This window comes from Haliaeetus albicilla, chromosome 23, assembly GCF_947461875.1.
Source record: "Haliaeetus albicilla chromosome 23, bHalAlb1.1, whole genome shotgun sequence".
Lineage (NCBI taxonomy): Eukaryota > Metazoa > Chordata > Aves > Accipitriformes > Accipitridae > Haliaeetus > Haliaeetus albicilla.
Genome location: NC_091505.1, coordinates 25,708,245 through 25,721,635, shown reverse-complemented (window position 1 = coordinate 25,721,635; position 13,391 = coordinate 25,708,245). Strand labels below are relative to the sequence as shown.

Below are 13,391 nucleotides of genomic sequence, written 5' to 3'. Positions count from 1 at the left end.
CCAACCAGACCCTAGGGTTGAGCGTGCAATCCTGGAATGCGTTAATCACCTTGACCGTCACTGCCACTGCATCTGCAAGACCTCTGACAGAAGCAGATGCAGAACAGCCCAGCAGCAAGGACAGCCACCTCCAGGATTACAGCCGGCTTACACTCCGTGATGATAATCTTCTGGCTGTTTTGTGTGTGTGCTGGTTGTTTGGGGGTTTTAAGAGCACTGCTTATAATTGTGGCATTTGAAGTTGCGTGGCCAGCTGCAACCTGAAGGTGCAGACTACCAGAGCGCAAGAGTTTGGGAAGGGGACTAATTTACATTTTTGCAAGCCCCTACCTGCATTAATTGGCCTTATTAGACATGTTTACAGCAGAAATGAAAATAGATCTCTCCAGTCAATAGTTTGGACATTACTTTGCCAAGGTCTCTGCCAAGGGCTTCCAAAAAATACATTTTATTTTATTGCTGCAGTGTGCAGAGGGCTGCCAAAGAACAGACCATGAGATCACGAACTGGAGAACAGCACGCCTGACTGGGAAGTCCCCGGGGGACATCGCTCCATGGCAGAGGAGGGCGGTTGGACTCAGCTGGACGCACTTGCTGTACTCTGTCATCCACGCCTGCATCCTACCCCTCCTCTGTCACGCTGAGGAACTGCAGGGAACTCCCAGACACACTGGTAAAAAACATTTTGTGAAAGAAGCAGTTCCCCAAATTGTTGCCTTATTGCAGTTTAGAGCTACAACCACTGCCCTCTCCTCCTCTCCTAACACCGGTCCCACCCACACGTAACCAGTTTTGAGAACAGAATTCAAAATCAAAAAACAGTGACTGTGTGAACATGCAAAGGCAGAGAAATACTGCTTTTGGAAACACTCATCTAATAACTTGAGTAATTCAAGCACTTGCAATCACTGCCAGAGGGCTATGTGCAAACTAGGCTGCAGGTTCACCACCCATTTGCATGGATAAATATAAAAATTAGCTTGTCTAGAAAAGGCAGAAATTCCACACTAGACCAAACTCGCAAGTCACCACTGTCTGAATAACGCTTATGTTACACGAACCCGTGTCTCCACTGCCAAACCCTGCAGGGCTTCAGGTCACTTGGGCGAGAGGGAGGTGAAACTTCTCTTCACAGAGGTGCTTCTTTCAGGTCGCACCAAACCACCCGCCTGTGTGGCCAGGCAGGGAGGGGACATGAAACCCACCCCTTCACTCCGTGGCCAGGAGCCCTTCCACAGCTGCAGCCACAGCACTGGGACCAGCCCACTGCCGGCGTGTCTTAAGGACTGGTGCTGCCAGACAACTGCTCCCGACAGCAGGGCTGGCCTGTACTGCCCTGGACGTGGCACTTGTACGTCTATTTGCTTACAGAAAGAGATGACGCGGGTGGATTGAAGGTGAGACCTGATGGCTGGGTCAATGTTTGCAGACTTCCCTCCAAGAAACCAACTTACTTGCTTAGCCCCAGGCTTCTGGTCCATAGGCGTCATCCGTAAGGTTTTTGCCTCTTTTTCATACTGGCAGTAATATTTCACCCAGGAGATGCCCAGCGCCCCTGTAGAAACACATGGGAAGCCGGTGTCAGAGACAGCACCATAGCTGGATGCAGCCGGCAAGGCATGGCTGGCATTTCCCACATGTCCGCGCTTCTCTGGGGATGGACAGTGCCGGCCCCACAGGGACACCTCCCTGGCGAGAGCCAGGAGGAGCAGGAGGAGGAGGAGAGGAGCGCAGGGCGGCAGCCGCCTCCAGCACCCTTCCAAAACACTGCTGGTGAAAGGGCGTTTGTGGGACTTTGGTGGCAAGCCAAGCTGGTTTGGCCAAGTCCAGCCAAGACCTACACTGGCAGGATCCTATGTGTCTTGAATGCTTGTTTCATACAGACACCACTATTTTTTCCTGTTGATGAAAACTTAGCAGTAAAGACAACACCATCTTTAAAACACTCTGAAGTTCCTATTTATATCACACTAGATTTATTGTCACTTTTCTTTGTTGTCTTACCTGAACCCCTTTATATGAAATACTTCAACTGATACTTTTTCTGTAATTTTTTTTTTTTAAGTTGCAGTGTCAGGAGGAACAACTCTCTTCATACTTGATTTATAGGGGAAACAAATAGAGGCAGCAAACAGTCATTGGCATGCAGGAATGTGCAACATTTGTTTGTGGTCTAAAATTACTGTCTATGTGTTTTCTTTTAAAAGCAGGATAAACATACGTACAAATACATCTATAAATACATTTGTACACAAAATCCAAAAATTAACTGCTCACAAAGTTGTCTGTAGACTCAGAGGCCACAGCTCTGTGTACAGGCTTTTGTCCAGGCTTTTGTCCCCTGAGTATTCATGCTTGCATGGCCATGGAAAGCTACAGTGAGTATTTGTAAAAGACTGAATTTGGTTTGATTTGATTCTGCACAGAATCACAACAAGTTTCACTCTCAGCAGCTTAACTCTCATTGCTGGTTAACACTTCAGCTGAGCTCAGATGCCCTCGAGATGCTGCGAGAGGGAAGCTGGGCAGGACACCAGATTCGTTCTGATAAAACGCAGCCAAGGTGCAATCTGCCAGAGCACCGGTCTCTCCAGTGCTACGAAGGAGTAATAAATCTCATCTAATTTGAGCACAGGGCAATTAGCTCCTTGCTTACATGGCTCATGTAACCCGGAGAAAGCTCTGTGCCACCACTGAGAAAGCTGGCAGCTAAAGTTGCCAGTGATTCCCCAGGCACTGGCAGGCGGTGACACCCCGTGCAGCACAGCCCACAGCAATGCCACAGCTAAAGCTGGCCTAGCCATGGGAGCTGAGCGCAGCCCATGCCACAGGGCTATAAGCAGGGCAGCCCAGGCTCACGCGTTCTTTAGTGCATTCAGGTGAATATAAAAGCCATTACATTTCTCCTGAGTGTAGAGATAGCCCTCAATGGTTGGCTGCCCAGGTAGCTTGCAGGTTAGAGGGGCTTCCTTCATCCTCTTCTTCAGGTCTTCCAGCTCCTCCCGCGTGCTGGAAAAATGATTCCTTGTCTGTTGAGAGAAAACAAAAAGAAGCGCATTTGAACATGAGCAAAGAACGAGCTTCAGGTATTCCTGGTCAAATTTTAGGTGCTCTGGCAGAAACAAATCGGTCCCCAATGTACAAAATGCAGAAGCCACTCCACAAACTCACAGGAAAACTCCAGCCATAAGAACATGGGGCACTTAAAGATGATTGAAAAGACAAGGTTTAACATACCGTGCATGGCAACGGTGCTGACGAGTCATGACTGGGAGGCCACCTGTTCTTTCAATAAAAGAAACTTAGCACATTTTAAGGCTAGGTGGAGCAGAAGGAAGCACTTGAACTCCACACCATTGTTTAGGTAACAGGTGTGTTCTCCTACAAAACTAAGGCATTGATTTCTCAAAAGATCATGCTACATGGCTTGGCATGAAATAATTTTTAAAGAGTCACGTCAACACAGGGTACAAAATCAAGGCATTTTTATAGAACACCACTTAGATCAATTAATGCGCCAGCAGCAAACTCAGCTTGGCACAGATTTATGGCTGTTGTTCCACAGAAACAAGGGCCAGCCATGAAAGACTGAGAATAAAAGAAATGGGACACAGATATTTTATTCCATGTATGCTTAGCCAGCAGAAGAGCTTACCAAAGTATGTAGTAAGCTGATACCATTAAGATCAAGATTGGGGGCCTTATTAGAAGACGTGTACAATTTCAATCTCATGAAATTGGAAGAAATTCTCAGCTTGTTTATGCACAAGGTTAAATGATACAATTGCAATAGCCCCTTCTAGGGAGAGAAAAACACTGTAGTAGCACCTGCAGATTCTCTTGTGCAGGATAGGAGAAAATACATGTGAACTGAGAAGGAAATAACTTTATCTGTACCTCCCACAATGCAAACATGGACAGTTTGTTTTGCATGGAAAAACATCGCCACCAGAGGCGTTTAAATACAAATGAGAACAGAAGTCACATGCAAAAAATACTTCAGCTGGGCAGGAACTCACATTCTGCAGGCTGAGCTGAAGCTGCTGTTTGTAAGGGAGGAAATCCTGTGTGAGCTCAACTGTCAGGTTGTTGTAAGTAAAGAGGCTGTGGAGAAAAGCCAGCACCTGCAAAGGAGGGAAAAGACACAGATTAAACTTCTCTTCTATATTTCTAATCAGAGGAAAGATAGATAGGAAGTGAGGTTTCAGAAATTACATATAAAAATTATTTTTTTTCTTACAGTTTTGGAGTGATGCAAGTCTTAGTATGACTTATCCACCACAATGTCCCTAAAGCCCAGGTCTACCACCCACACATCTGTCTTAATAAAACACACCCGAAATGAAAGACCCTGCTGGGACAACAAGAGTAGATCTGCAGACTGCTTGTCCACGAGACCTACATGATCCCACGCTCAACCGCATCCGGCGCCAGGGCAGAGCCACCCACCCAGGGCAGGGTCCCTGTACTGGTACCACTGCAGCCCGTGCCGTCACAGGCAAGTGGACCAGGTAACAACTCTCTCCCTCTGAAGACAACCAACGCTTACTAAACACAAAGTGTCCAAGATAATTCAAAACAAGACCTCTAGCTACCTACAGCGTCCAGCCGGTTCCTCAAGATCAACTTACAGACATGAGAAACAAGTCCGTGGCTTCATGGTGTGCCAGCAAACACCACTAAGGCTATTAAGCTGCAGCAATCCAAGTGTGCAAGGTTAACTCCTGCTCTATCACAAGGCTCCCCAGGACTGAATCCAACCTGGTAACTCATCCCTTCCTCTGACTGTCAGCCAGTCAGCATATCTGAGCATCAAACAACAAGGCCTGAAAGAAAAGGAAGCTCCTACCGGTTCAACAATACTGAATTTCTTGCTTTCTTGCACCTCCTGGATCTGGTACACATACTCGAGGGAGGACTCAAAGAAATTGTGTCTCTCTTTGTCAACCTGAAGGTCAGCCTGGAAGAAAGAGCGAGAGGTGAAAAAAAAAATACATCACATCTAGCTTGACAATATTTGACTAGCATTTGTCTGTCAGCCCATAAATTGTTCTGTCCTCACTTAAGAAAATGCCGGCCAAAGGTATCCACCCCATGTTTTGAACACTTTGCACAGAACCAGAAGACTGGAACACTGACCATTCGTCTCAGGTCTGCCCTTTCCTGGCTCCCTTTCATTTATGGATCCAGAACCTCACCCCATTCTGCAAGGAGAAGGCTTTCCTGAAGTGTATTTGTTATTTTAGCATAAGCTCCTTCTCCACCGGTAGCCCTGCACCAGTGAGGACAGGGCCACTGTCACAATCCTCTTGCCTGACTCCAGCTGTGACCTGAAACCAGCAATTCCAGAGCTGCAGCACCAGGTAGGACAACGTGGCATGCCACGATACCACCGCTTATGCAAATTTTGCCTTGCAAAGATGCTTGTAGGGTGATCTGACAACTGGTTTGACAGATTTGATTTGATCCAGCTACTCTGATGTGGGCTGGAACAGCTGGGGCTTTCCTTTCTTGTTGCAACATGTTTGGCAGCAGCATCAGCTGAAGGGGCATCTCCCCTCCTCTGCCTGCTGCTCACTGCCACGGTGGGCCTGCTGCCACAACCACCCCTGCAAACACCAGGAGCTAGGCAGGAAACTATGCTGGCAAAAATAATATTAACCAGCTATTTTTCAGCCAGATCAGTTCCCCAAGCCAGGTGGAAGAGTGGCCAATCCCCAGCTGTGCCAGTATAACTGGTCACTGTCCTATACTATGAGGGTGAGAACAAGCGATGACAATGCATCAAGCCACTACTACCATTCAACACAATAAGGAGAACTATGATCTCGATTTCCCTGATCTCACCCAGAGAATCTAGGCTTTAGGCAGATTTAATTGCTTATCAATTTCAACTGGTTACTGAAAGGGATGATTTCCCCCCCCCCTTTTTTAAGATCCAGCATAGCTGGTGGTGTTGCTTCTGGACCCAACTCTGAAGAAAACTCCATACACACCTCCTGTAATTGGGATTCCTTCTTTTTGGAAGACAAATGCAAATGGCGATCCAGCATAGAATAAAACTTCTCACCATCCTTCTCAAACTTTTTCTTTCTTTCCTGTAGATGCCAGAGTTGAAGCAGAACCAGTTACTGGCATTTTCCAGATAAGAACATGCAACAATGCCAAGATCTTTTGTGCAATTCAGTACTCCCATGGAAAAATTCTGGTCGACCCAACCAGAACAGGAGGCCACTTACCATTTGCTCTGCTTTGACAGTCTGTTGCCTACACTGGGTTTAGTTACACCTCAAGACCAAGCTCTGGCAATACTTCGTGGCACAGGCACTTGAAGTATTTTGTCACGTTAGCATTGTGGCAAAAGCCACACCAACGAGGTATTGTTCCCCCCTCTCAATCTCTTCAATATCAAGTAAATTTGAGACATCAAAAACCTATTCACCATTTTCTAATGTGCTGTTCACATAGTTCAGAAACAACTGGGCAAATACATTAATGTCAAAGACATGTCCAAGATAAGAAAAGATCTGTTAGGAGCTTGGCAATTTTGTGTTTTGAAGCTTTTATCGTGTGTTTCTGAGAAGTATCAGAACGAAAGCAGAAGACTGGAAGGGGCGATACATGGGAGGGAAGTCATCATCTCTTTATTAGCAGTGGTGGAAAGAGAGATCACAAACTTTGCGGTCCAAACTTACACAAGTTTTACTGCATAGCACCCAGCCCAAATACAGCCCAGGGGAACGCTGCCTCAAACATAGCTGTTTTACAATGCACAATGTGAAGACTTCATGTCTTGGAGGTCCCCTGCAGATGGTCTGGTTCTTACTGACCTATTGTACATCTCAAACATGCCTACCACAGGCATGCAAACACAAAGTGTGGACTGATTTGTTAAGAAAAAAAGACTTTGTGAAGGCACCACTACAACAAAGAGTTGTTTGCACTGGCAAACCTGAAAGGGTAAATGTCTAGAAGAAGAGCAAAAAGAGACATTTAAGAACAAAACCCAGAGAGAACACAGGGAGGAGCTAAGCTGAGAACCAGGCGGTTTGCTTATGCCTTACAATGACTGAAACAACAGAGGACTGTGGCAATCAAGAAACAACCACAAGTAGAAGCCAGGTTGACAAATACCCACATCAGATGGAGCCATCAGTGATTGCTGAGAGGCAGTTAAATTGCTAAAATAAGGAAATGCCAGCCTGGCAGCAGCCTCAATGCCAGGTCCAAGCAGCTGAGGACTAGTGTATACATACCAGAGGGTATGTATAGGATGCTGTCTAACTTTTGAAAGCTCAAGAAAGTGGAAAGCAGAGTTAGGAAATCCCAGCCTCCTGTGGAATTACTGGTATCTTTCAACAATTATCTCCTAAAAGCCCTGAAATCCTATTCTCTTGCCCCCATTCAGAAGTTCACGAATACACAAACACACACCAATGCCACCACAAAATAGAGCAGATGGACTCCGCCAGACTGGGGGCTATTAGTTATTTTCCTCATGAATTCAGCAGTGACCGCAAAGTTTGAAGCTGCATTTCCTAAATAAAGTCCTTTCTCTTTCTTTAGTCAGTTCTCCTGCCATGAAGTTTTGCTTCCCCATTCCACTTGCATGGACTATTCAGTCTGTCTAATGGGACGTCCTACACAGCAGGATGCCTGGGGGCTCCCAAAACCAGTACTACGGCACAGCAGTTAGCCCCCATCTAACGGTCTGCTTTCTTCTCAGCCCCTTGCTCATAGTGGCTACTGCCACATTGCCTCTGGATGAAGAAAGGTTATTTTCTGGTGGGCACACACAGGGAAACACTCGTAGGTTGTTTATGGGAGCACATGAAGCTTGCACAGCTCCCCATGTTACCCATCATGGGTAGCGTCTGTCAGAGAAGGGCAAAGGCACTCACATGCAACAGCTAGGTCAGATCTACTAGCAATAGCCATCTCAGCCTTTGCTGGAGGAGCAGCTTGCCATCAGCACCCAGGCTCGTGTTGGTGGACACCAGTTCCTTAGAGGCACCTCAGACAAAGGGTGGACAAGCGTTACTGCCAGTTGTCTTCCTACAAAAAAGATTTCTCACCCCACAAGAGAGTCCTGTTTCTCTAATCCCTCCACATTGCTATTGTGAAAGGACAATTACGATGGAAAAACGCAGAGGCACCAACTCGACTATTCCTGCTTATATTTAACTGTGTGGAGTAGGGCAAGCTTAGACCAGCAAACCTTTTTACCCCAGTAATTACACCTACTGCCCTACAGAGACCCTGTAACTACAAGACCCCTGAAGTGAAGTGTATCTTCTGGTATCATCCTATGCAATATCAGGGATACTGTAACTCCATGTTAGCAAATTTGTGCCTCAGAATGAAAAGAGATGCGTATAAAATCCAGAGGAGCAGAGAGTCCGCTAAGAGTGAAACCTAATTTAAGCAGCACTGCAGCTGCAGAGCCAATGCCAGGAAGAACTGTGAAAACAAAACACCACCCTCGTGACTAACACCCCTGATAAGTAAATCCAAACCCAGAGAAGGAAAAGCGTTTGCAAAGCAGCAATTACCATGTCTGTAAGGTCACACTTCTGGATTGTCTGTCTGTGCCATTAGATGCCATGTCTAACGCAGCCAGGAACCTAGGCTTGTTTTCATTTCTGTAACGAGGAGTCACCAAACCCCAAGGCCGCAGAAGCGCCAGTGAAACACAGCTGCACCAAGAGCACCGGCAGCCGATGCAGCGCTGTAGGTCTGCAGCTTACACCTCTGCTGTCCCATCTTTTTGCATCTCAGAGAGGACGGCTACACCAGCAGCAGGTCCCCAAAATCCCCCGGTGAAGGAAAGCTAGCTCCAAATCCAACCAAGAGCCCAGCTATCCCCCTGGAGGTGGCACGCAGAGGTGGTCTCTCAGCACAGCAAGGGACAGTGCCAGCCCTGCTCCTTAGGGCACCAGGAGGCGAGCAGCTGAAGGTGCAGCAGCAGAAGGGCTGAAGCATGCTCCTGTGCTCGAGGCACTGTTCCAGGCATCCTGTCCTGCCTCTCCACACCAGCGAGCAGCGCACATAGGGTGACTCAGTCATCCCCAACCCGGTGGAGTGGCCACGAGGGACAGCAGCCATGCTCCAGCCCAGAGCAGGGACCAACCTCTCCCACCCTTCGCCATCGCTCGCAGGCTGGGCAGCTGCTCGTCTGCCCCAGGAGCTGCGGGAAAGCGCAGGGCGAGGGAGCAGGGAGCTTGCTGCTGCCCTGGCCGGGCACAGCAGAGCCTGCAGGCAGGGAAACAGTGCCAGGCAGGGCAGGGGGACGTGCCTTTGGATGCAGCAGCCTGGGAGCACACGGGTCCTGGCGAGAGGGCATCTCATCCCCAGGAGAGGTGACGTTGCTGTGGGTAGATGTGGTGCCCGTGCAGACAGTCACAGGACCACAAACCCATGGGGGAGACCACAGGCTGCGGGTGGCCGTGATGCCCGTGCAGATGGCCACAGGAATATGAGCCCATGGGGGGAGACCACGAGCTGTGGGTGGCCACGGTGCCTGTGCAGACGGCCACAAGAACACAAGCCTGCAGCCACAGGGAGACCATGAACTGCAACCCATGCAGCAGCTCTGCCACCTGCTCACATGGGCAGTGTCTTGCGGGAAGTCATGGCCCGTCCTGCAGCAGAGGGTCATCTCTGCAGTGGAAAAGATAGGTGAAAAGAAAGAAAAAGCCTGGGGGAGCAACAGAAGAGCTTTTTCTGCAGCAGGAGCTTGGAGGCCAGACAGAACTCCTTCAGGGAGCGCCTCCTCCTCTGCCAGCACCCGTGGGCTGGCAGGGGCACACAGCCACGCTGGGGGTGTGGAACGCCAAGCTCTCCCTGGGGATCGAGAATCACGGCCGAGATGGACACCAGTGTGCGGAGCACAGATCGCTCCTGCAGGAGAACTGCTGCTGTGCGGAAAGGAGCGCAGCGCAGAACAGCATTTTTGGCCACTAAAAGGGGGCTTGCCAATCGTTTCCCTCTGGCTAATTAACATATAACTGAAAAGCAGAAGGATGAACTACAAATCCCTCCCAATTGTCAAGCCAAGGCTTCTAACAGCTTGTTGGCTGCTGAACAGAGCAAGCCAAGACAAAAAACAACACAAAAAAACCCACCCAGACTGAAGCGCAATCTGGAAAGATGAACGCAAATTAGTTCCTCATGAATATTCAGCAAAGGACAGCACTACCTTCCTATTAAGATTTGCCAAGACCAAGAAGCCACCCAAGTTTCATTTATTTGCTCACCAAGAGAAACAGCTGATTTCACCTGAATGCAGGCAGTCGCACAGCAGTAGAGGAGGGTGCTCTTTGAAAGCTTCACTCTCTAAGCTTCAGCAGATGCTGCTTTAACCAGAAATTAACAGAAGTCCTCAAAAAAGCCCAGGCCGCCCCGTCCAGTGGTCAATCCACCAGTGGCTTTGGCGAGCTCCACATGCAGGGATCCTGCCCTGCACACTGGCTGCCGCTGCCAGGAGTGGAGCAAAGCCGAAGCCCCCCAGCAGCCGCTCGGTTCCAGCCTGAGTGAGAGATGGAGCAGCTGAGGACTAGGGGGAGAGAGGGGCAAACAGACTTGCCAAAACTCTCCCTTAACCATTAGTTGCTAATTCGGATCCTCTGAAATTCCCATCCTACAAGAGGCAGAGTGAGCTGCAAGCGAGGAGCCCAGCTCACAAGGCTACTTCTCTTCTTCTTAAAGAAAAACAAAACAAAATGAAACACACTTTGCCTGCCAGGAGCCTCTACCTTTGAACACACCTGCAGGGGTTCGGGTGGACGATCAGCACCCGGCAGGACATGCAGCCAGCTATGAATGGGAGATGGATGCGCAGCCGATGCCGGGTGCTCCTGGGCTCCCCCCTCCCTGCCCCTGTCTGCACATCCCCGTCCCTGCCGCCTCCTCGGAGCAAAGCTGCAACACGGCTCTGAGCAGAGCCTGGGAAACACTGGAAGTTGAAAGCCTGTAAATATTAAATGGATCTGCTTCTGCTGCATTTCCTGCCTCAGTATGTCCCATTTTGATGAAGGCAACAATAATCCTGCTGAAATCACAGCAGAGCTACTGCACTTACAACATGGACACCCCACCCAGTAATGAACACAAATGGTGATGTGCTCACCATCACTTGATAAAGAAGACAGCACTGAATAAACTCAAACCCCCCAAAGAGTTTGGGGAAATAGCAAGCTGTTGCTGGAGAGGAGGCGAAGGCGCGAGATGGGTGGCAGGTTCTCCTTCAGCTTGCAGCCTCATTGACAAATGGCGGAGGGAAGAAATGGGAAAAAGAGAAATATGTTCAAATGGAAAAAAATACTTCATGCCTGACTTTGACTTTTATGATGCATCAGCAGCTAATAGAAAAAAAGATAATTTCTAAAAAGTAAAATGCTGTTGAAGGGTGTAGAAAGAGCATTTCTATAAAACCACTTAGTTTAACCTGGTCTTTTCCCTTCACCCACTGTGTTCTCTCAAATGCTCCTTAGATCTTGCTCCCACAGAGATGAAAGCAAGTAGAAGTCACTGTCCTCCCTTTCTTTTAAAATTATTATGAATGAAATATTAATATCAGAATTAACTAAGTGCTTTTAGGAATACATGTTATCTCCTATGTAAGGACTTTTTTAAAAACACTGCATTTATTCAGCATCCCAGAGCATAGTAAACATTCCTCTCGCAGCTTACAATGAGTCCAAACAAGTTTTTTCCCTCTGACTTTTTTGTTTTGCTTTGTGTTTTCGTTTTTGTTTTGGGTTGGTTTTTTTTTTTAAAATAAGCTGTCTCCTTCCAAGTGGAATTGGAATGAAACTTTTTCTATTCAAATCCTCCTAAACTTAATGACTGCAGCAATGCTCTCAACGAAAGTACGCCAACCCCAGAACAGAGCTCGCCCACAGCGTGTGAGCTGAAAGCCAAGGGCTTTGCTGGGAGGCTGCTGGCAGGGAGGGAGGGACAGGCACCCTCTGTGTGCAAGGTCCCTGCAGCAGCACCCTAAGCTCAGCCCCAGCCCCGTCGCACCAAGGGGGTCTGTCCTGCGAGAGGGTAAGGAGGGGCTTTCCTCGGGCTGTTGCAGAGCTGCATCTGCTGCAGAACACTTGCATCACTCTGCCACACAGCTCTGTGGACCAAGAGGAATATGCGCTAAGTAACACCGTGCTCATTCGGGGCTTCAGGCCACCACCAGTCCTACCATCCTGCTTCGCATTCCCATTTGTGGTGAACACATCCCTCTAATTACTCCTCCTTCCCCTGCTAATCAAGAACTCCGTCACCCCACATGCTACTCTGCTTGTTTTCAAACCTCAGTCAGGCACGGCTTCACCAGGCACACCTGGCACTCAGACAGCTTCTGCCAGAGATGGCACATGGCACAAAACCCACCAAGTTCATAGCCTGTGTGGACTGAGCACGCAGTCTAGCCTCCATGAATATCATCGAATGTGAAATGAAAAACAGACCACTCCCTTAAGCACTCTCTCCCTTAAGCAATGCCTGCACCTCCCTGGTACCATCCGTGCCCTTCCTAATGCTTGCAGCAGTCTTGACTATGCTGGTTTTGTGAGCTTTACACGCTCACCAAATCAGTGCTGCACCCCCAGCCATGAACTCCCCCCGGCTCTTTAGCTTTCGAGCAGAGTAAGGTGCCAGGGCCAAGGCTGAGAAATGGGTCAGCTCAGGGGATCCCAGATCCTCTGCTTTTATTCTTGATGTTTACACATACAAACATTTACCAATAAGTCACTGGAAGAGCAACAATCCCACAGGTCTGCAGCTAGCAGGGGAAGGTGGCTGGATGGGGCAGCTGCGGCAGGTCCTAGTGACACCCTGGGGGCTCCCCTGTGTGGGAGCACACCATCTGACCGAGGAGACTCCATTCATCCCTGGGAAAACGGGTTAATGCAGACTCAGATGTCTTAGTCAGACTGACTGGCTGCTCTCCAGCCAGAGTCATCACAAAGACCCAATTCAAAGGCTCTTCCTATCTGGCTTCAGCATCTTGCAAAGAGAACAGAAAACATCTCACAGAAGGCTACTCTGCCAAAATATGGGAAACGAAGCAGAGGGCACAAATTCTCTGTGTCATGTCTCCAGTCTGCTCCACAGCCTGGCCCTGGCCTCTCTCCCCCTGGTGTAAATCAGGAAGGATCTACTCGGGTGATGCCCGTCAGTGGAGGCACAGCAGAAATGGAGAGGGACCCCTCGCTGACAGAGCACCATTGTGAGGAGTCCTCATTTGTATTTCACGCCTTCTGCTGAGCGATGTGAATGACCCGGAGGAGCTCTGCAGGCTGGCAAGTGAAGGAAGGCTTTGTGCCCAAGGCGATACCCAGAGAACGCAGCCCAGTGGGACCCGGGCCAGTGGTGTAGCACAGGCTCCTGTCAGG

General features: G+C 48.8%; 1 protein-coding gene across 3 annotated transcripts in view; it reads right to left on the bottom strand.

The window, feature by feature from the left end:
- The window catches only part of OPHN1 (oligophrenin 1), a 76,633-nt gene that overhangs the window by 32,503 nt on the left and 30,739 nt on the right, over positions 1-13,391 (bottom strand). For all 3 annotated transcript variants that reach the window (XR_011329558.1, XM_069811638.1, XM_069811636.1), the window contains exons 5-9: positions 5,997-6,098; positions 4,850-4,960; positions 4,020-4,124; positions 2,900-3,029; positions 1,455-1,555 (exon numbers count right to left, since the gene is read on the bottom strand). Coding sequence is in view for 2 of the 3 variants with exons in the window: in XM_069811638.1 (XP_069667739.1) it covers positions 1,455-1,555; positions 2,900-3,029; positions 4,020-4,124; positions 4,850-4,960; positions 5,997-6,098 (549 nt within the window). In the remaining variant the exon portion in view is untranslated. The remainder of the gene's footprint in view (positions 1-1,454; positions 1,556-2,899; positions 3,030-4,019; positions 4,125-4,849; positions 4,961-5,996; positions 6,099-13,391) is intronic.